The sequence below is a fragment of the Tympanuchus pallidicinctus genome, unplaced genomic scaffold (genome assembly GCF_026119805.1).
Source record: "Tympanuchus pallidicinctus isolate F22 unplaced genomic scaffold, pur_lepc_1.0 scaffold6, whole genome shotgun sequence".
Lineage (NCBI taxonomy): Eukaryota > Metazoa > Chordata > Aves > Galliformes > Phasianidae > Tympanuchus > Tympanuchus pallidicinctus.
The window spans coordinates 9074233-9098187 of record NW_026294780.1 but is presented as its reverse complement, the minus strand read 5'-3'; the positions used below and the strand labels follow the sequence as shown (position 1 = coordinate 9098187).

Here is a 23955-nt window from a genome sequence, read left to right as displayed (position 1 = left end):
TTAAATATTTAGATTTCAGCTTCTGGGGTTTTGCTGAAAGTACCAGAGTTGAAAAGAAAAAGAGAATTAATGCTTTCAGTTCTCAAGTAATTTCTTAAGAAGACTGTTCTTACTTAAACCATGAAGGCTGGTTGGTTTTGTTTGTTTGATCCTTTTGACTTCCAAAGCAAAGTATGGAAAAATACAGTGTTTTGCACTGAAACAAGAAGTTCATCATTCTAAAATAAAATTGATCATGCTGAAATTTTTGAGACGTTTATCTTCGACGTTTGCTACCATTGCTGTTGAAGAGGGATGTTTTATTTTTTAGAGATCAGATATGTTTTGGGGTTCTTCCATGAGCTATGTAAAGCCAGTAACTTACTGTCTGAATCCCTTCCTCTGTTTTGTTAAATTATCCTGCGTTTCAGCAGAAGAAAAGTCATTGATAATGTTGTGGAAGCACAAATATATTTTTTGTGACAGTAACTGCTGATCTCTGAGACTTCCATGATTTCATGTTCAGTATTTCTCTTTTCAACATAGGAGCTATGGAAAAAGTAGTTTTATTCTTTTTGACAGAAGATCAATTCAGTTTCTTCAAGTTTTAGAGAAACCTTTGAACAATAAAACATTAAATGATCAAATGTGATTTGAATACTACACCATTGACTTCTTTTGTATGATACTTGTAAATATTATACATAAACATTTCAGGAAGACTGCCTTCAATTTCCAGATAAGCTTCTGCAGTCATTTGCAAATTTTGATTTCCTTTTCCTCGTGAGGGAAGAAGTGAGCTTTACAATACAAATGAGACTTCTGCATAACACAGTAACACATCTTCCTCTCGGAGTCCAAATTTTTTGATGGAAAGATATTAATGATATCAATGTAAACCGAGGAAACAAGATTTCAAATGATTTCATATTTTGGAGAGAGGAAATAAACACCAAAGTTGAACTAAGTCAAAGTTTTAATAAAAATAAGGCCTTGATATTAGTTTTGGAGGCTCATACCTAAGTACTTAAGAGTGTCATTTGATGCAGTTATTTTCATAGAACCATAGAAGCTTTTGAATTGGAATTTGAATTTCAGCATCTCTGAAATGAATATGGACACCTATGGCTGGATCAAGTTGCTCAGAGCCGTGTGCAGCCTGACCTTGGATGTCTCCAGGGACAGAGTATCCACCATCTCTCTGTGCAATCTGTGCCAGTGCCTAACGTGCAAAAAATATATATATAAATAAAAATAAAAAAAATGTCCATCCCCTTCATTCTCATAGCCTCCCTTTAGATACTGAGAGACTACTCTCAAATCTCCTCAGAGCTCTCTCAGCCCATCCTCAAAGGAGAGGTGTTCCATCCCTAAGACTGTTTTTGTGCCTTCCTCTGGACATGCTCCACCAGGTCCACATCTCTCTTGTACTGAGGACTCCACACCCAGACACAGTACTCCAGGTGATGCCTAGTCAGCACAGAGCAGAGGCAGGATCACTTCCCTCACCCTGCTGACTACACTTTTGACGCAGCCCAGGATCCGCTTGGCTTTCTGGGCTGTGGGAACACGTTGCTGGCTCATGTCCAGCTTGCCATTCACCAGTACCTCCAAGCGCTTTCCAGCAGGCCTGTGCTCCATCCTTACATCCCCCAGCTTGTACTGATAGCAGGAGTTGCCATGACCCAGGTGTAAGACCTTTCACTTGGATTTATTGAACCTCTTGATGTTCACCTGGGCCCACTGCTCAGCCTGCCCAGGTCTGTCTGGGTGGCATCTTGTCCCTAGGATGTGTCAGCTGCATTATACAGCTTATATTATATTATTATTATTATATTATTATTATACAGTTTATTATACAGTGTCATCTGCAAACTTGTGGAGGGTGCACTTGATCACACCGTCAATGTCATTGATGAAAATATTAGAGAGCACTGGTACTGACCCCTGAGGGACACTGCTTTTCTTTCAGATTTTGAGTATTTAGGAGCTCCTACTGCCTTAAGGGACATTCACTTTTCTAGTCAGGCAGAGGCAATGACCACTATTATTGAACTGGAAGAGACATTTTCTTTTTTACAAGTGCTTTGTAGTATAAGGTCAAATTTGATGTTGCTGTTGTTGTGGTCCTTGTATTTTTTTATGTTGTTGTTTATTTTAAGTAAGTATTTGAGTAGTTGATCAGCATTTTGTATTCAAGTATGATAAAATTATAACTCCTTTTAAAAAAAACTGCTAAGTAGTCAGAAATTTATTTTATTTCTGAATACAGGTAACAGTATTATAGAACAGTAATATGATACTAGAACAAGAAACAACGCATTAATATCCAAGTATATGAAAAGAAAAATAAATCTCTTGTAGTCTTAGAGATATAGGTATTTCAAATGGCCTCAGTTCTTGCAAACAACAATTTTTGCTTGATTTTACATGAGTAACCAGCAAAATGCTTGCAGGTTAGTGGACTTAAAATATGACTATACTTATTTTTAGCATTTTTGGTTGAATAATATCGTGGCCTAACAAAACCCAGTTATGTATTTTTAAAGGATGACTTTCAGGAGTTCATGTATCTTTTAGAGCAGTCTCCTTAACCCAGATGTGTCTGGTTAAAGTGGTTGTGAGAAGCTGACTACTTTGGACCAATGAATGAGTATTTCTTAAAGTCGTTCACTTTTGAGGTCTGAAGTAATATAAATGTAGTACCAGTAGTGCTCATTTGAAGCCCCAGAACTGAACTACTGGATAAATCTTCTATTGGGAACAGTTTCAAAGTACCACAGTTAGGAACCTACATTCTCAATAATCGTTGTTCAAGAACTGCTATAGAATGTCATGAAAAGAAGAGTTAATACCATAGAATCACAGAAACATAGAATACCCCAAGTTGGACCCACAGAGGACCATCGAGTCCAACTCCAGGCTTGGCAGAGGTCTACCCAGAATTCAAACTCTGTGTAGGAAAGTGGTATCTGAACACTCCTTGAACACCGGCACTTGGGGCCCTGCACATCCTGTTCCATGCCCACCACTTTCTGGTGAAGAACCTTTTCCTAATCCCTAACCTAACCTTTCCCTGCTGACGCAGCTTCATGCTGTTCCCTCAGGTCAACTTTGGCATGTATTATTTTTAATCTCATTAAAGAGAAAATGAGTTATTTCCTCCTCCCCTTTTTTTTTTTTTTTTTTTTTTTTTTTACATATAAATTGTAAGTTAAAGATGTTTTAACAACTATCTTCTGTGAAAGTATCCTCTCCACAGTGAGGGATCCTCTCCACAGTGAGAGGAAAAATCTCCACAGGGATTTTTATTGATAGTTCTTAATTCAAATTTATGGTTTTCATTTATTCATAGGATGAAAGTTCTTTTTCACTTGGCTTCAATGTTACTTATGGTTTTATGACTGAGAGTTTCAGTTTGCTGTGAAATTACGGGAGTCCTGTAACTGCCATTTTCTCACTACCTGCATGAATTAGAGAGTAGAAAAATCTTGATTTCTATGTACAAACTGAGCTTAGGAGTCAAATATTTCTGGTTGTGCAGTACGGATTCTCCTTGTTGGAAGTGCAGGAAGTATTGCCTTTTTCCACTGTTTGTCACATTCCTATGCAACTTGCTCCCCCTGAACTCTACTGTTCCTCAGAGCACCAGAATAATCAGAGCACTGAGCATGATGTTACCTTGTCGTAAGTGTACAAAGAGCACTGACCTCTGCCAAGAATTTGTCTTTCAATATGGGAGGCTGTGAATTCACATTGAGGCGCTCATCTGAACCATAGGCTTCTCTTTGTTTCCCCTGGAGGAATGCAGACTCTGCCACAGAGAGAAATTCCTATGTTAAGAAGAAGTAGGAAGAGTATAATTGCTAATGGTTGTCTGCTATCTTGTACCATAGAGAAAGATGACAAGGGAGACCTAATGGTCTCAGTGCAGGCTGCTTCTGAGCCTATCTACCGCTATGGGAACCCTTAATAAAACCTTGCATTTGCTTTGGTTCTTTTCTTCCCTGTATAGACGAAAATTATCAAGGATCTAGGTAACTTGCAATCATTCATTTTGGGGAGTGATAGCAGTCACGTGCTTGAGTGTGGCATCTAGTCTAATGAAATACATTTTTGTTTAGATGTTAAAATGTTCTGTAACATTACTGTAACTTGTAGGCATGGCTCCAAGCAATCTTTGATTTTTAATTTTTTTTTATTTTGGAGGGGGGGGGAAGTATCATTGGTAAGTAAGAATGTCCTTCTTGCCAGAAACTCCAGAAAACCTTCCTGTCCATTTCAGTGTTGCTGACTAAAGCAACAAATCCCATTTCAAACAGCAGTCTGGAAGTTGTCTCAGTGTGGTTTGCCTAGCATTGTATTGTGTGCCAGCATTACTGTGTTCTGGGTTTGTTGGTGCAAAGGCAATAACCATTTGGTTTTAATGAAAAAAGAAGTCTGGCAAGAGAAATGTTTTTTTGAGAAGTAGGAACCTATATTTTTATTTTTCCATCTTTTAAATGCAGGCCATTTTACCTAATAATGCTTTAAAAACAGAACAGTACATCCCAACTACAAAACAAAAAGTGAATTGAAAGAAGTTGGAGGAAATGGAAAGCTGTAATTCTTTCATTATTCCATGCAATCCGGTAATACAACTACAGGAAGAGATAGAAATTGCTTTTAAAGCTTCTTTGTTACCACCACAGTACTAAAAACTAAGAATCAATAGGTAACAAATATGTCTACAGGTTATAAGTATGTGGTAGGAAGAGTGATGGTGAGAAACTTGCATAAAGTACTCCAGTAGCTGTAGATTGGCTGAAGGACAGTGATGATAGTAAGCAGAAAGAAGATCTGGGGAAATGATAAGTAAGATGAAACAGAGATGCACAGAGCAGGGATGCTTACTGTGGGTGGCAAGAGCATAATCAAGAAATGAACAAGCGAGCTTTGGTATTTCCTTCTTCCTTTTTGGTCCCCTTTTAAAGGAGACATGCATTTATTTCAGTCATTCTTGCGTCAGAAACAGCATTGCCAGCAGGAGCAGGGCAGTGATTGTCCCCCTGTACTCAGCTCTGGTGAGGCCAGACCTCGAGTACTGTGTGCAATTTTGGGCCCCTCACTGCAAGAAAGACATTGAGGCCCTGGAACGTGTTCAAAGGAGTGTGACAAAGCTGGTGAGGGGTCTGGAACACAGGACTTATGGGGAGCGGCTGAGGGAGCTGGGAATGTTCAGCCTGGAGAAGAGGAGGCTCAGGGGAGACCTCATTGCTTCTATAACTACCTGAAGGGAGGCTGTAGTGAGCTGGGGGTCGGCCTCTTCTCTCGTGTAGCTGGTGATAGTAGTAGAGGGAATGGCTTCAAGCTGCACCAGGGGAGATTTAGGCTTGACGTTAGGAAATACTGCTTTTCTGAAAGAGTGGTCAGGCACTGGAATGGGCTGCCAGGGAGGTGGTGGAGTCACCGAGCCTGGAGGTGTTCAAGGAACGTTTGGATTTTGTGTTGCAGGCATGGTTTAGTGAGAACTATTGGTGGGTGTTTGGACTGGATGATGTTGTAGGTCTTTTCCAACCTTGATAATTCTGTGCAAGTATACAGAGAAGGCTTTCAAAAGACATAACCTGTGCTTTTTTAAAGCTCTGCTGCCATTAGACTTCTTAAAAGATGGGGTTTGGGGGCATCTGCTCAAAAAAAAAAACAAAAAAAAAGGATTCAGAGTGGTCTTATGATGCTGAGTAGTGGAGGCTGTGGTGAGGAGCATACACCCCTCAGTGCTGGCCTGGCATCCTTGTCTACTGTTGTTCACTCTTCCATCTGTATCTCGTGTAAGTACTTGGGTAGGATTGTGCTGGGTTGTGTCCTTGATGGCTGTGGTTCAGATGCTGAGCAGTCTCTGTCCCTTGTTAGAGCTCTCTGTAGGTATTTGTTGCCCAAAATAACCTACATCATCTTTTTTCTCTCTAGAAAAGTTGATTGCATATCAACGGGAATTTCATGCTTTGAAGGAACGTCTTCGTATCGCTGAGCATCGGACCCTGCAACGCTCTTCTGAGCTGAATGCTATCTTGGAGCAATTCAGGCGTGCTGTAGCAGAAACGAATGGAAGTAAGAATGCACTGAATAATTTTTCAGGTACATAATGTGATTGAGGTATTTTTTATAACTCTGGACTATGAACATCTTTGTTACTGTAGAGTGAGAAATTAATACCAAGAAAGCGGAGTGAAACAGTTCAGCAGTATGAATAACGAATCCATGAAATGAATTGTATCTGCTGGCTGCATTTGGTGTGCTTTTTTTTGTTTGTTTGTTTGTTCTTTTTTTTCAATTTCTATTCCTAATGAGCCAGCCACTCTTCACTCTAAGGACTTTTGGGACTTAATACATATGCCATACATAGTTTGGGATATTTTGACAACAACTCACCTCACTTTTTAAATAGAGCTTGAGGGGAAAGATGAGCAAGCATGCTGAGAAAAGGATGAGCTTGAAGCAATTAAAAAAAAGTTTAAAAATCTGCTGGGTTATTTAAAAAAGCATAGAAGATATCTGAAGTATTGGTTGCAATTTGCAGAATGTACCTTTTAATCAACAATAGATTAAATACAGTAGTAGAGTCTTGCATATTTTCTAAATCCATTTCTGAATCTGATAAAATCTGTTCAGTAAACTCTAGAGTTTACTAAGAGCTGTGTTTGGCAATATAAGGGAGCAACTTCTGGCTACTCAGATTATTGAAGGTACCTTTTAAAATCATGTCATAATTGCTTTACTTTCTCTGATATTTTTTTTAGGTTGAAAGTGAATAGCAAAATAAGTGTTTTGGGGCAGAGGTTTGATTTCTTAATTTGCACAAATATCACTAGTACTGGCCTAATGAGGAGGAAAAAAAAGCCTGAAGATTTTTTTTTGCAAATCAAAGCATTGGATAAAGAATTTTAAATCTGTTACCTAGTTGCATTTGTGCTATGACTTACCAGTTTCTATAGTTTTACCTTTTTTTTTTTTTAATTTTTAGAACTATAATTATACAATGGTTATAATAATATCAGACTTTGTTCTGATATTGGCAGGAATTGCTCATGCACTGTATAGCCTGAACCTTTGTAGTTCCCCGAGTCTCCAAAAACAGTATGGACTTGTCTTGTAAGTCCTGTCTTCCTGTTACGTGTGTATCCTTTTTTTGTTAATAACTATAGAGGAAGTTGTATAAACTTAATATTGGATTTGTGATTAATTTATTTCTAAAAATGAGTCAGCTTTATTATAAGCAGTGTAGAGAGTTATTCTTTCCTGATGCAACTGAAGTTACTGGTACATGTTTTTAATGTTTAACCCAACTGCCTATGGAGCATCCTAGCATCCAGTGGGTTTTTTTTGTTGTTGTTGTTGTATTTTTCCCCTTGTGGAGCCATGATTTTAAGTCAGCTGATGTCTGAATTCCTGAGCTTTTGTTCTTACAATGTAGGATTAAATAGATATTACTAAGTTTAATGTACTTCAGTACACATATACTTCATACCGTTTGCTGTCTTTGAATTTGAAACAATTTCAGATTGCTTTCTATAAATTGTTACTCATTCATACAAAAAGCTGTCACATTTTGAGGAAATTTTTAGTCCAGCTTTTGCAGTTGAAGTGAAACTGCAGAAAATGTGAAGCTTATTTTTACTGGAATCTATCAAAAGTAGCATCTCTGCTGAAGATATCTATTTGCAAAGGCATTTTCAAGCTTAGAAGATGTCAGGAATTTAGTTTCATACCCTTCCTACAAAAACCAAAAGAACAAAACAGCCCACCAAACAAAAAAAATTTATCAACATCCAGATCTTCTGTTGTTTTGTTTTTTTTTTTTACTGAAGTTATGCTCAGAATCTGAGAGTAGTGATGTTGATGGCATTACTTTAACCATTCCAGCACAACTCAGATTTTCTTGGGAACCTCGACTCCAGTTTCTGACAACTTGATATTGTAGTGCTTGTAAGGGTCCATGTGCTGTCACAGTGCTTGCTTGGAATGAGACTTGTTTTCGCACATGATGTAAGAAAATTAACGCACAACACAGCAGGGAAAATTGCACTTGACAGCTTTGTGAGGACCACGTGGACGTCCTGAGAGGCAGTGTACTCTAGAAAGAACAAGAAATACTGTAAATGAGGCATTTCCAAACCATGGCCTGTGGGCCACACGTGGCTCTGAACAGCTAGTGATGTGGCCCCACAAGGTCGTACACTTTTAACATTATGATGTGACTTCTAGTGAAATTTTTCGTGAGTTGATTGCATGTATATTGAGCAGAGACTGCATAGGTGACAACTGAATGCTGTGGAGGGAAGGGCACGGCGCAGTGCTAGCTCTGCCTCTCATTGCCCACCACACGCTTGATCAAACTGAAACCCATTTGTATTACGTGTGCTTGTGCCTCTTGCTGAGTAAAATGCAGGGATCACTGATTGATAGTAATATTTCAACCTACCTGCAATGTGTGCGTGCCTGTGAAGATGTGTTTTCTGTTATTAAGTAGACATACAAGTTTTCTCCTTTAATTAATTAAACTGGGGCTTGCGTTATTTACTAAAGTAATTTAATGAGTTCACTACAGAGGAAATACCCAGTGCAGTGCTGACATTTTTTAGCTTTTGGCATCTCACAAAAGTACAAAGTAACTTGTGATGTGGTTTTTAATTAGTTTTGTGATGTGTTTGATTAGTGTTTGTGCTATTGAGCCATACCTTGCTGTGTTAGGTTCACAGAAAAAAGGTCAAATATCTCACTAATTTTAGGGTTTTGTTGTTTGGTTTTTTTTTTTTTAATTACAATATTAATAAAAGGAAGTTTTGTTACTTATATACATGAACTATATTGTATATCTTATATGTGGCCCAGGACTATGTCTCTTCACTAAATGCAGACCAGGCAAGCCACAAGATTAGGCAGACATATTTTAAAATGTCCAATGTGCTAAATTAAATTCACACTAGCATTTATTTTACTCCAAAAATACTCAAAATCTTAATTGTATATTTAATGCTGTATCTGTATAAAATCTGTATAATCTATTCAATATGTTTTGAAAATATAGTTTTTGAAGAGTTAATGCTACTACAATTTGTAGTAGCATTGCTGCATTGTGTTGATTTTGGTAACTGCAAGTAAAAAGTAGGTACATTTTTTTCCATTTTGATCCACTGGGGGGAAAACCCACAGAACAAGCTAAATAAATGGAGCATTCTTCTGTGATTATGCACTGTGTTATGTGATCAATTAAGTACTGAATGTATCTGTTACAAAGTTAGGGAGGAGAATAATCTTGACCATTGTTTATTTTAAAAATTAAAACAAGAAAAGAATTTCTTTTATGTGAGATACAGTGCCTCAGTAAAAACCATCATTGTTCTGTTTTTCTTCTTTTTTTTTTTAGTTAGTTTTAATTGGGAATTTTATGATTTACCACTGCATAAAATTTTTTAATGTTCTTTTTTCCTTGTTACTGATTTTGTGTGTTTGCAGATGAGACGCTGAAACTGCTAAAAGAACTAACAAGTAAAAAATCTCTTCAAGTGCCAAATATTTATTACCATTTGCCTCATTTGTTGAAAAATGAAGGAAGCCTTCAACCTTCTGTGCAGGTTGGCCTTGGAAGGACAGGAGGTATGCTGATAAAATGTTTATTTTATGTTTCGTGTCTGGAGGACATTGTAGTTCTTATAGTACAATTTACTGCATTACTTATTAGATCAAGGACAGCTCATTTAACTTGTGTCATATTGATATCTCTTAGAATTCATACTGAATCCATGATGAAAGGAGTTTGGCTTCAGCTTTGGTCTTTTCTGCATAATATCAATCATGCCTTTTCCCATCTTAAGGTACACTTTAAGAAGCATTTAGTTTGGATGAGTTTATGTTACTAAGTAAAAGAGAAGGAAACAAGTATATTACAGTTTCTGATCTGCTGCTGGGCGTATCTTCTCATCTTTTCCATATGTGTGGCAACCAATACTTGGACATAACTATTTTAGTGTTGGTTATAACTCAGTGTTGGACACACTATGATAATTGCATCGATAAAATGTGGACTGGTTGGAGGGAAAAAAGCAATATTGTGTTGCAGTACTGTTGATCCCCTTTTCTTTTTAATCCTCACAAATTCTAAATATTGGTCATTAGGATAGCTCCACTCAGTCCTACTCCAGGAGCTCTAGAAAGTAAGTAGGGTAAAGCCCAAGCAAGCTGATGAATCTTAAAGTATTGTTTGTCTCCAAGCGTGAGTGTCCCACTGATGGATCCTTACTTCTCTGAGTGTCATCTGATTTGAAGGGCTCATGGTTTATCCTCTAGACCATTTTTTATCTAAACCTTACTACCCTTGCTTTTGAAAGAAACATTAGTTACTCCCGGCCTGTATTTTTTTCATTACTTCAATGAGTTTCATTGCTGCTTCTTTTAACATTAAGAATGCCCGTGTGTCAGATGTGTGAGCTCAAGCCACAGTTATTTTTCTGACTGTAAACATCATTTGTTTCATTGCTGTTATCTGGGAAGGCAAATGTTCTTGTTCTTTATTATTCTAAGTGAAGCTTGTGTTATATACTGTTGGGAATATATGACAGAAGTCTGAAATTACAGAACAGAAATTGGAGTCAGGTTTATTTAATTAAAAAGAGGGAGAAAATTGAGTTAAATTAATTTTCCTGTCTTCCCCTCTCCTGATCAATGCCAAAATCAGCAGAGTCGTTTTATAAGGCTTCTGAGGAGTTAAATACTTGAGTTGTGAAAAATGGCTTTTCCAACAGGAATATTAAGTTAGAGAGGTTAGTTGCTCTTTAACTCTTACCTGATTAATACAGTGGTTGTTGATTCTTACCTGTGTAATAGCCTGACATATCTAGAATTGTGTGGGGTTGTTGTTTTTGGTTTTTTTTTGCAGTGTTTTTTCTGAGCATTTGTGATGATTGTAAATTGCATTCCTGTTTCAGTCTTGTAACTCCTTGCATTTCTTAAGTTATGCTTTATTAAAAAGTTAACTTTTTGATTTTGTTCTTGTGTATGAAATGACTGAAAGTATACATTTCTGTTTTGTTTGATTTCAGTTTCCATTGTAATGGGAATACCTACAGTGAAAAGAAAAGTCAAGTCTTACCTTACAGAAACTCTCCACTCCCTTATTGATAAGCTGTCCCCTGAAGAAAAACTGGATTGTGTTATGGTTGTCTTTATAGGAGAGGTAACACTAGAAATATTTTTATACAGTTTCTAACCTGTCTTTAAACACGGTGCTACTCCTTTCAGGAAGTGAAGCTCTCCTTTTTCTTTGGAACATAAATAGATGACTGTGCCTTTATCTCCTTTTTATGGAAGGAAGGATCTTGTGTTTCTGAGATGAAAGATCACAAAGAGCCCAGCCTTTTCTGTTTATGGAGGGAATAGAGGGCATGGATTCATTGGACTGCTTATTTTGCATGCCTTCTTTTGTTTATACATAGTAACCGAGATGTGTTAATAATCTTATTCCTTTGATATCAAAATAATGACTGAGTCTGTGGTACAGAAGGGAATTTTCTTCTTGCTTATGTTTAGTCCTTCCTTAGGTTGATGCTACAGCTGGAGAAATTACATGCAGATAGTTACTAATTGTATTTTCTGGCCATTCTGGACATTGTATGTCTGGACCTTTTTGATGAACTAGTTCAAACAATATTCAGTTGGATAGTTTGCTCAGTTTGGCTCTGATTTAGCTGAAATCTTAAGGAAAATGATAGACAGCTTTCAGGAATAATTTTGCTGGATACCGAGAACTGCATATAATTATTTTGATGTATATATTTTCTTTCAAGAATCTCATTTGGAACTTGGGAATGTTTGACCTTCATCATCTAACTGTATATTGCTCTGCTGAATCAGTGTTTTGAGTCCCACAGATGAAAACTTGAGTCTACTAGATAACTTGAGTCTACTTGAGTCTACTAGATAACTGTGAAAATCATTTTAATCCTGTGAGCCAGTGCCTATGCCGCTTTTCTGCAAGGAAATATTGTTACTGTTGATTAAGAATATCAGGAGATCAGAATTCATTCTGAATTATTGAAACGCTGAGTTTTCCCATCAGTTCAGTGAAGGAATAGTTTTATTGTCTTTTAGTGTGGCTTCTTTTTAAGGTGTAAAAGTTTCCTTTTGTTTTACTTAAGGAGATCTGAGCTGTGCAGACCATATGATATCACTGGATTCTTGGTCTTCTACAAATCTTAGAATAGGAGCAAAGCAAATCCACACCCCTGTCCACAACTACACAATCTTCTCTTGTTACCTTAGGCAAGTTGTGCTGGTATGCCTGGGTTATCCATAGTTAAATAACTTTATTCCTTTGAGTTTTTTAATTACTTTTTTCTCTTGGGAATTAAATGCTATTTAAATGGCTGCGAAGAAACTCAGCATTTTAAAATGGGAGCTATTGCTTTTCAGCACAAGGAGAAATGTGTTTTACACAAACAGTTGAGTGGGAGCCACTGTATCTCAGGGATTTTGCTGTTTGAGGGGAGCAGGATCTGCTTAACCTCCTATCTGCCATGGGCGCACAGCAAGCCATGAATGTCTGGGAAAATTTGAGAAGACTAGGTTTGAATTCTTATCCCATCATAACCTTTCCTTAGATTTCTGTTTCTTCATTCAGTTTTCTCACCTATTTTACTATTCCTATCCCTGTTTTATATTTCTTAAAGTTCAATATCTTCCAGTCTGTTCTGTAGTTGCTACAGGAAAGTCTTTCAGTGAATAATACGATACAGCAGATAATTCATCTTTAATTGTAATGTGTTTTTATTCTGGATTTTGCTGTATTTCTCAGCTTCTTTCTGCAAGATGGAATATATAGGTTTAATAAGTGTTTTCTCTGGTTATCTGAAGCCTGTTCCCCTCGTGGACTTCTATTTGTACTTTAACAAAATTAAGTGCTTTTGCTTTTAACATAGCTTTGACTGTGGGGTTTCCTAGGCTAAAATGTTAGACCATTGCCAGCATTAACATGTGTGCATTAAGGAAGGCTACTTGAAATACATTCAAACTTTTGCCAGCAGTGCAAGATGGTGGCACAAGCTTCTGAAGGATGATATGGCCTCTGTTAAACGTTTGTGCAGTTTAAGGACTGTGAGAAATGGTCATGATGTGATATAACCTTATTCAGAAGTTTAGAATTACTGTCTCTGCTTTCTCTCTAGCTTGTGCCAACAACAAGGAAAAGTTAGACTTTACAAAAATATTTTTACAAAAGAATTGTTATGAAGAGTGGTATTTTGAAAGGCTTGTACAAGTATTCTCTTGCTGATTCAATTTGAGAAGTTGAATTGGCGGTGTTAATAAGCATTGCTGAGAGACATAGCTATAAGCTGTAATCTCTTTGGTGCTGAGCACCCTAAGAAACTTCTTTTAATGCTTCATTTCTTTCAGCAGTTCTATCTCACTTCTTTCTTATAAATTTGACTTTTTTCACGGAAAACAAATGGAAAGTTACAGCTAATGACCTTCTGCAAACAGCATGAGCAGTGTAAACAGATGAGCTAGTAAATATAGGCTCATTACGGTTGCTAAATAAAGACATCTGCATATTAATTTAGTGTTTGGATATTTCTCAGTAATGTGATTATACACAGTAAATTTCCATACTTGAAAGTTCAAGGAATTCTAAAATATCTTGGTTGACGTGATACCTAATCACCAATTTAAATAATTACTAAAATTGCTTGTCAGAAAGCTGTGCAAGTGTCCCAGTAACTGACATATGTCTGCGTTTTCCAATTTGTTAAAATGATTTTATTGCAGAATAATTTGCAGGGATTCATTAGAGTGACTGATAAGCAGGAACAATTCATTGTACGTCTTCACTTTTTCTTCCTCTTAACTGTGCAGCATGTTCAGATGATTTGAAACAAACGATTCATATCTCATTAACTTGCTTTGTGTGGAAACTTGTTTTTTGACTAAGCTGTAGGCTCTGGGTTTAAAATATCCATGAGCATCAGATTAAAGTGACTGTCTAGCATTTTTATTTCATAAGGATTGCAAATAAGAAGAGAAACTTGGTTTTGAAACATCCACATCATAGTGGAACAACAGACAGGTATGCTACTGAATATGAGAGAGATTAAAATACTTTTGTGGTATCCAAACAAGATTTAAAAGAAATAAATAAATAACTGTTGGAAGGTCCCATTTAATGAAAATGTCTTAGACTCGCTCTAAGTACATCACAAATGATTGCCAGTCCGCCTGATTAATCAGTGACTATGCTCAGCGTAATCTTTCTTACAAGCATATTGGAAAGACAAGAAGCCCTTAATTTCACCAAGAATGTGAAAAAAAAAAAAAACCACAAATCATTTCAGAAATCAGAAGACATAGCCATGCAGAAGTAGTTTGCTAATGTTGTGTGCTACTGATTACGTCTGATTGGGCAGTGATTGTCACAGAATCACAGAATTGTAGGGCCATTGCCCAGCCACTTACTATTGGAGCACCAGTCTGCACGCTTCCCTTTCTTGCATATCAGTTATTCTAGTCTTACTCTGCTCTTCCTTATGTAAATGACTCAGGGTAAAAACATTTGAACTTTATATGTCTTCTGTTGTTACCCTGTCAACTGCTTATGTGAACAGCGGCTGCTAAATTAAAAGTTGTTAATCTTCAATGGTGTTTTCTCTGTCTTCCTCTTGTGGAGAATCTTTCATTATTACTATTATTATTATTATTATTTTTTTTTTTGCAAGGTTTGTCTGGTGGCTGGGCCAGTACAACGCAAGCACCCAACAAAGTACTGTCCTGGGTACCATCCTGTTGTCATAGTTTTGGCTGGCACAGACTTTTGTTTGCCTTGTGGGGGCCTGTGTGGTGCAGTGTCTTGGATCTGTGATGAAAATAGTGGTGATGGAAGCACACTGATGTTTTAGTTGTCATTGACCAGTGGTGTGCAGAGGGAAAGACTTCTGTGCTACCCTGCCTGCAAGGAGATCAAGGAGCTAGGAGGGGAGGGTCACAGCCAGGACAGCTGACCCAAACAGTCCGAGGGGACATCCCATACCATATGGGGACATACTCAGAATAAAAGCTGGGGGAATGAACCTGCACGAGGAGAGACATTCAGAGCAAGGGTGCTTGTCTTCCCACACAATAATAATGTGTAATGAGCCTGGTTTTCCTGAAAGTAGCTAAACATCTGCCTGCTGATAAGTACTAGTGAATGAGTCATTTTTCTTTGCTTGCATTGCTTTTGCTTTACCCAGCAAACCATCTTTATCGCCACCCATGGTTTTTTTCACTGTTACCTTTCTGTTTCTTTCCCAAATCCCATTGTGGGAAGAGTAAGTGAGCAGTTGTGCAGTGCTGGGCAGCATGCCAGGGTTAAACCATGCCGCTTGTGCACTGGTATGAGCAAAGCTTTAGTGAATTAAGCACTGAGTGCACACTCTGGGCCAAACCCTGCCCAAACTGATTTGGAAGTAGTGACATTAGAATGCAAAATGGTAAACTTCTCCAGAAAAATAGGCAAGCCTTATATTTGCCTTTTCTAGCTGTGGGCTGGAATTAGAGATGTCTTTGATATATCTCTTGATAGGTTTAAAAAAAAAGTGTATTTTGTCTCTTGCTCTCAGCCCAGACAAATTTATATTGTCCTGGCTACAGAGACACTTCATTCTTTCTGTTAATCACTGAGAATGTGAACACTGCTGAAGAATCGTGTTCCAAGTTCTCAGATGATTTAATCACACATCTTGAGTTGGAGGAAGACCACTAGATGTTGGCATAAGCACACACTTTACACGCATATACATGTGTATGAATGTGTGTATATTAAATAAAAGTGAAAACTAGACAAGGCTGTTGCGCTAAATTTATATTATGTTCACCAGGTAATTTTAAATATAGTCTTTTTTTTGGACATCTAATTCAAAACTCTGCTCAGGATGAACGCGGTTGCTACATATAATGCTAGCTCTTATATCTAGAGGGGTAGCTCAGGCTACCAATTAGTTTGAGGTATTTATTTAAGCTGCTATTGTAATCTCAGCTTCTTTGGCACCTAGAAAATGTGGACTGCTGACACTGGGCACCGTCACAGGGATTTACATTCCTCTTTTCATAATAATGGCTAGCAAAACTTTATATGGCATTAAACCAGTGATACGATCTGAGCTCTCAAAAAGGATTCTTGACAGGAGTTTGAAACCTGCCATGGACCTGAGATAAATTTAGTGTCTCAGCAGAATGGTGAATTTCAGGACTGCTCTTTTCTCAAGCTCTAGATTTGAAATGCTTCTCTTTATAAGATACTTTTTAGATGCACTAGAGTCACAGTAACAATCTGATCTTTCTCATTGGAGAGAACATTGCTGTTAGTAGAGCAGAGTTGTGTCTAAACTTTCCAGTAGTATCTAAAATATTTGTAAGATGAAAGGTAGCTGTAATAACTTTATTTCAGAAGCATTGTAGTAGGTGAGTTTTGGATGGCATTCTCAAGTTTTACTACGGTGGCCTGCTTTGACTTAGGGACTGTGAGGAGAAAATCTGTCCTCTAAGTAAGGAACACTGCATTGAAGTGTGCTTTTGGCTGTACACAACTGCTAGCTGTCTTGGTCTGGAAAAACAGACCATCTAGACTTTTTCCATGATTTACAGGCTCACCCAAGCACATGAAGAATTTTCCTCAGGCTTTCAGGCCAAGTACTCTGCTTTCTTTCAGACTCTACAAACTAGGCTTCGTCTGTAATATATACAAAGCTAATGGAAGTCTATGTGATGCTAACGTCCATCTGAATATGCTGTTTTGATTAGTCTCTTGATTTTTTTAAGTTGTGTTTTTGTTTTTTTGTTTTTTTTTCTGGCTGGCCTTCTTAGGAGCTAAACTTGTTCTCTGTGGTGCTGCAATTGACAGCACAACCTGTAGGGACACGTGCCTTCATGATTGAGGAGCTGACATGCAGGGCGCAAGGACAGTGACAAATGACTGTAGAGTGAAACAAGAATTAACTTGTATTTCTCACACTGTTGCCAAGGCTTTGCGTTGTGAAATCTTGTCCTGAACTGCATTGAGTTTAATGCTGGGGCAGCTGGAGAGAAAAAGATATTCTTACCTGTGTAAGGATGGGGGCTCTGAGTAAGGGAAGGCTAAACTCATTAGCTCATGTAGGACCTAGAGGCTCCTTTTTGTTTATGTAACATTAGCAGCCTATTTTATGACAGTACTTTTTTTTTCCCCTTTTGATCTACACCTTGTTTTCATGTTTCATGTGTTTAACTTGAAATTGCTGCTTAAGATCTGAAAGCAAACACTGCATTATTGAAAATATTGAAAATGTGGGTAATTATTCATATGTGCTTTCAACATTTCAAATCAAACATAGGTTTACTTTGCCTTTTCTGGAGGCTGTTAAATTTTGCATTGCTCATAATTATTTAAAATGCACTTAAATTATTCCGTCCATGTTTCACAAGCATGATGAAAGTTCAAATGAAATTGTTGTAATGAGTAAACAATGAGATTAGCACTTTTTGCAGATTAGCATGGTTGTTTCCCAGAGAATGTATTTTCTTTTTCAAGGGGAAAAGTTCTCTTGCATAAGTTCAGGCTGACTTCTGCTAGATGTCATTTAAGAACTAAAATCTGGGCAATCTGATGGGTGAGAGAAATCATATTATTTAGAATATGCAGTACAGCTGATATATGAAATCTTCCCAGTGTTCCCTGAAGCTTCTCTTCTTGAATTTGTAGGATTGGTAGCTTAACTTCATTTCCCAGTGATTTATGAATAAATCTTTGAAATTTTGTTGTCATCTTTGCTTCTAATTGCTCTTCCCTTCCTAAAACCGACTCTTAAATCCAAACAGATGTTTGGTCTGATGAAGATCTGATACTCATAGGATCACTGAGATTGAAAAGACTTCTACTCAAAGCAGAGCTATCTACTATAAATCTGTGCATTTTTACATAGCATTTCAGTGTGCATCTTGAAACTTACAGCTTGGGGGAAAAAAACCAAAAAGTTAAGCTTGGTAAGTCATCCATCCAGAAGAAGAGAATCTTAGAATTGGAAAGAACTGCAGAACGATTTGAGTTGGAAGAGACCTTAAAACTGTGTAATTCTAACCCCCCTGCCGTGGCACCTTCCTCTAGATCAGGCTTCTCAGTTGCTGGTGCGTGGTATCCTAGCATTCCCTTGTGTTCTACTTTTTGTTAAGATTTCTTTTTTCATCCCTTGGAGAATTTAATATTAAAATGAACTGTTAATTAGCCAGTTGTTGACATCAGTTGTCAATAGAAGAAAATAAAACGGGATAGGGATCCTGTGCTTAACAGTGCAGTATAGATGTCTGAACTTCAAGGCTATTTTTGCTTCTTCTAGCTGTACTGTGTCTTGTTTAGTGTATGGCATGGTGCAGGCTATTTCTGCACTTGCTCTGCTTCTGTTTCAACTGAGTTCCAGTCCTGTTTATACTTACTGTTCTTGTTTGTTTAGGTCTTACGTATGAGGATTAGAGCTGATTCTAATGTGGTAATACAGATGCAATCTGGATGCCTCTATAGGAAATTGAGAGGCAAAATCTGAAATCAAGACGGTACTTCAAGTGAGTGGATAGCTAGACTGTGAACCTTGCTGCTAATGAATATCATGAAATACAAGTGAGTAAATTGGTTCTGAAAGGAGCTGAGCAGACCCAGAAGGAGCTATTGAATCTAATGGACACCATTAGGATGAGGTATTATAAATTGCTGAGTATTAGAACTGGGAGGTAGAAAAGTTTGTTCTGTACTTACTTCTTGTATTACTTTTCTTTTCTAAATAGCTGCTGCTGGTTAAGGTAGCACATGAGCTTTTGATCCAGGTGGACATTTGTTCTAAATTGCCATAGTTTTCTGAACATTTTCAGAAGCAGTTTCACCTTCTATATTCTTGAAGGTATGAAGTAGGTAGGATTTAACAGCAGGAAAGTGTTACTTCTTAAAACTAAAAGTCTCTCTAACAAGTTGGCTAGCTGTTAGTTGGACGGGATCTGATGGATGCTAACCCTGCCCTCAGTGCTGGGGCTGGAACTGGATGATCTTAAATGTACCTTCCAACCTAAGCCATCTGATGGATAAACAGGCATTCTAACCTCTTGTTTTGTCTGCTAGCAAATACATTCTACTAATTTGCTATGTGCATGCCCACTCATCAAATCAGTAAAAAAGATTGGACTTTTGTTCATTGCTATTCATTGTGTTTTTGCGTCTGTCATCAAAATAGTTGACATATGGACTGAACCTTAGATCTTGCCATGTTCAGACATTGATGAAATGCCATAGATTTCATAAGCCAAAGTCTTCCTTTCCTGCTGGAAGTTTAGAGAGGCTCAAGGAGATACTGCTATGGTAGATGGAAAAAGGAGTTTACTGAGTACACACACACACACACACACACACACCATACAATCACATCTATCTCAGGAAGTAACTTGAATTGAAAACAGATAGTGTGGCTGGTCACTGAAAGGGGGAGTGCTGTGTTTTCTTGCCCTGTTTGTACTCTTTTCTATGTATTTATTCATGGTTGTTGCTGCTGGAAGCAAGATGCTGACCTGAATGAATCTTTGGTCTTGATCTAGTACAAATGAAAAAAGGAGAGATGTCTCGCTCCATGCATTCCTGCTTCCACTGGGATCAATAATTTCATGTGACTAGAAAGAAAGAACAGGAAAGATTTCAACTGCTTATATTGAAACAACAGATCCTGTTTATGCCTTTCATTAGTCCCCAGAAATCTACTACCTAACAAGACAAATTTGTTTTTGAAGCTTCATGATTCACTGGCAGTATTAACTCTTAGGCTATGGCCTTTTGCTGCTTGACATTTAATTTTTAAGAGCAGTTCTTTAAATGTTAATTTCTGCTTCCTTTTCTGAAGTTCCGAACTGCTAAGAATTATTTAATTTTCAACTTGAACAGTTTTACTAATGAATGGTAATGCCTTCTGATTTAGTAGGCATAAGCATTCATTGCTGTCATCTTACAGATTGTGCAGCTGTGATTGGGATCACCAGTGGCATTTCCTTTCAGTAGGTGAAAATGGCACTGATATCATGAGCCAGAATTTACATTCTTCATAGCTGTTCCAAAAGCAAGCTGGTATTTGTCAGATGATCTTCTTTGGGAGGCTGAAGAACAGTTACACTTTCTTTCGTGGATGATTTCATTTTGATTCATCTGGATTTATCTGGTCCTCATTAAGGTACTCTGAAAAAACAAGGGTATAGTTCCTTGCATAATACATAGTTCATACTTATTTGCAGTGTTCTCATCTCCTGCAGGTTGACAAGAAGACTTCAGGTCTTATTCTAACGAGACAGTAAAAGCCTTCTTTCTCAAAAATAGGGAATAGAACTTGGTCAATAATAGTTTTTTTCCATCACTCTTGATTTACTGGCCAGATTTATTGATGGAGTTGAAATACCCTTAGGTTCAAGCAATTTTCTATTTCAGATTTCCTTCCATTACTGCACTGCAGAGTCTTCTGCATAGCTAACTCTTCCTTTGGGCATTGTGACAGCTTGGTCAAATTCATTGCATGTTCTTGCATTTATTGATGAGATTGTGTGAAATAACTTACAAGTGCCACCTTCCTGGGACATGACTTCAGCTGAAGGACATTGGCAGAGATCCCACTGAGTGTTAGGCTGGGTAATGAGAGGAGCTAATTGCCTTTGGAAGTTCATGTGTGGAAAGATAGTGTGCAGCTTGCTTATTCTGAGAGGAAGGGTTTGGTGTTGAGGTTGTGGTTCTGAGTCTCAGGTGATGCTGGTAGATAAAAAAGCAATTACTTGTATTGAAATAATCACAGGATATAACATATTTTTTATGCATTTTATGGAATCCTAGAATGGCTTGTGTTGGAAGGGACCTCATGAAGCTCCAACTCCCCTGCTGCATGCAGGGCTGCCAACCTCCATATCTAATACTAGACCAGGCTGCCCATGGCCCCATCCAACCTGGCCTTGAACACCTCCAGGAACAGAGCATCCACAGCCTCTCTGGGCAGCCTGTGCCAGCACCTCACCATGTAATGCTTTGCTCATGAAAAATGTTATCAACTCTCTTCATCTCAATCTTTGTTCATTCTACAAGTGGTATTTCCTTTTGCACTATTCTGATGTGTTGGTGAAGTGTTGATTCAAAAGGTAAGTTACCTACTGAAAGAGCAGTAGTGTTTGCCTTCTCTTATGTTTAATGTAGCTAGACCAGCCCATCTTGACTTTGACAGTAGCACAGATTACAGTATGTAGTTGGAAGTCTACGGGCTACTTCTCTTAAATGTGAAGCTATTTTAATTGCTGTTCTGACTGGGAAATTACCAACCTTGTGTGTGAGGGAAACACAGAAAAATAGGTGGAAGTAAGGGAAAAACTCTTATTCCTTATTTACTTTCTTTGCTGGTTGTGGTCCATCCTGTATTAGGACAAAACAGGACAAAAACTGTTTGTTTTGAGAAGAGTTGCACTGTTGTGCAGGCTTCTGGCTAAGCACATGCTTCTAGTTAGGATGTAACCTGGCATTTATTTTAATATCTGGAATACTGTATAGAAATGAACTGTGGTTTTGGTGTCTATTTAAAAAAAAAACAAACAAACAAAACTTTTCCTGTGCAGTTACATTATGGACTGTTTAACAAATATTTGACTTGTTAATATGAGACTAAATAATCAGAGTTCAAAATCCAAATTGCTTCTTTTTCCTCTGTTGAATAAACAAATACTTCAATATTTTTAACATTTAAAAGTAAAGAAAAACACATGATGTGTTTCAGCAAAATATAATGATTATTGAAGTATGTCTGTGTAACGATTTGCAGCTATTAAAAAACACAGTATATAAAAAAAAAAGATGTCTTAGACTACATTACTGTGATAAACAACGCATGAACGATCTGTGTGTTCTTGTTAAGTCCTTAACAGTATGTAAAGGTCCATCCAGCCCTCAGTCTCCTTGAGTAGAACTTGTTGCAAGATGAATTTTAGTTTGCAGAAATCTTGGCTGCTTGTCCTGTAAAAAACTGGGACTGATGCTTACAAAGGAAGTATTTATGAAGGAAAGTATGACAGATGGTTTCAACTCTTCTATATAGTACTTGCAACTGACTTTTGTGTATGGGGGGAAAACAAAAAAGAAACAGCGCTGTTGTCCTTTTTCAAAAACTGTGCATCACTGGCAGGCAGCATGTTGGATTTAAAAAAGAAAAACAGAACACAAATGAAATAACAACTGAAAAATCACGTTCCCATTTTGGAAGATTAAAGGGTAAGGATCTTTATCAAACAAGTTTAGTGGATCTATAGAAATACTTGGGGGGGATTTATTCTCTGTGTGTATAATCCTTTAATGCTAATCCACATTACAAATTGATCAGAAAGTATGAAATATTCCTTTGTTTCCAGCATTTGAAAGGCAGCTGTTCTGCAGAATCCTCATAAGCTACCAGAATCTTCGTTGACTTACAGATTGCAAATTCTCTTCTTAAAATTGATAAAAGTTTAGGAGATGTATTTATGAAGTAGATGTGTGTTTAATGCTCTGTACCCCAGAAGGCTTCCCTTGGTAATGTTTTGTATGGTTTATTATTGTATAACAGTACCCCAAAATTCTTCCTATGCAAACACTCGTGTGATCATTTTGTCATTAAGAGCACGAACTGAAAAAAACCCAAGTGTTATGTTATGTTAGAACTATCTGTTAAAAGCAGAGATAAGGCACATGATCCCATTTTATGTACTTAAAAAATCTTCTCCTGTTAGATGTAGGACATAGGAACACATCACTCATGAAATTGTAATACTCAAATGTCTTGCACAGTGAAATTTATTGTCAAGTACAGCTACCTCAAATGGTTGTGTTAATGAAGTGTAGCAGCAAAGCTGTTAAGTATTTTACTTATTGTTTTTTCTTGTTTTTTTTTTCCAGACCGATCTTGATTATGTTAACAATGTTGTTGCGAGCCTGGAAAAAGAGTAAGTTGCAGTTCTAATGAGAAACTTTGCTTATTGGTGACTTTGCTTGTTGTTTTTCCTAAGAAACGCCTTGATGAATACTAAAAAGTGTTATGGTAGTATGAGGCTGTACATTTTTGGTTAGGGAGGGGATTTCTACGTTTGAGTGAAAAGAAGTATTAAACGATAAATTAAGGGGTGATTATTCAGTCAATTAAATCTAAAACAAATGGAATTTAAATTGATTTTGTAGACTATAAGTGACTTTAATTAGCTGAACATTAATGGGAATTTGTTACTTCTGTGTTATTGCCTTGTATTCCATATGTTCAGAGAGAACTGTAGAAGAAAATTGCTAAGTTCTAGTGAGGGAATAAAAAATCAAGTGTTTAGAAGCTAATTAGCATTCTGATTATTAATCAAGTGGCTACACTATTCTAAGGAAGGTGTTAGGCAAAACAGTATACACTGTCTTACTTTACATCCCTCGTTTGAATGAGTCGTTGTTACAACCAGAACTCAAAGTAGCTTGTATGACTCTGTGATGTTTTTACTGACAGATTTTCTACAGAGATCAATTCTGGGTTGGTGGAAGTAATAGCCCCTCCTGCAACTTACTATCCTGATTTGACAAACTTGAAAGAAACGTTTGGAGACTCAAAAGAGAGAGTGAGGTGAGTTTATTCCTTCCTATCTTTTTTCATCTCCCCCCACATCCACACTTTCCGTGTTTATAAATCGTCAAGTGGGGAGTGGATTCTTTAAATGTTTTCTTACTGTAATTCTCAAAAGTGTGGGGATGCTAAAAGAGCACCGAGTCCTTCTCGATGCCCTTGTATCTGCATGCTGTTCTGTGCGTGAGCTGAGTTTAATGCTAAGCTTCAGTGAACTCTTTCAGTGTTAAATTCTGGGAGAAAAATGGAGATTTTTTTTTTTTTCTCTTGTTTACTGTTCTTCTTCCTGAAATATGTTGTGAAACCCAGTAGTCGC

At 37.4% G+C, this 23955-nt stretch overlaps 1 protein-coding gene across 3 annotated transcripts in view; it reads left to right on the top strand.

Annotated features, from left to right (window-relative positions):
- MGAT4A (alpha-1,3-mannosyl-glycoprotein 4-beta-N-acetylglucosaminyltransferase A) overlaps positions 1 to 23955 on the top strand; it is a 77534-nt gene that overhangs the window by 23599 nt on the left and 29980 nt on the right. For 2 of the 3 annotated variants that reach the window (XM_052705706.1, XM_052705708.1), the window contains exons 3-7: positions 5929 to 6096; positions 9475 to 9615; positions 11058 to 11191; positions 22940 to 22986; positions 23526 to 23639. In XM_052705706.1, the coding sequence (XP_052561666.1) occupies positions 5929 to 6096; positions 9475 to 9615; positions 11058 to 11191; positions 22940 to 22986; positions 23526 to 23639 (604 nt within the window). The remainder of the gene's footprint in view (positions 1 to 5928; positions 6097 to 9474; positions 9616 to 11057; positions 11192 to 22939; positions 22987 to 23525; positions 23640 to 23955) is intronic. The other variant, XM_052705709.1, reaches the window with a different exon arrangement.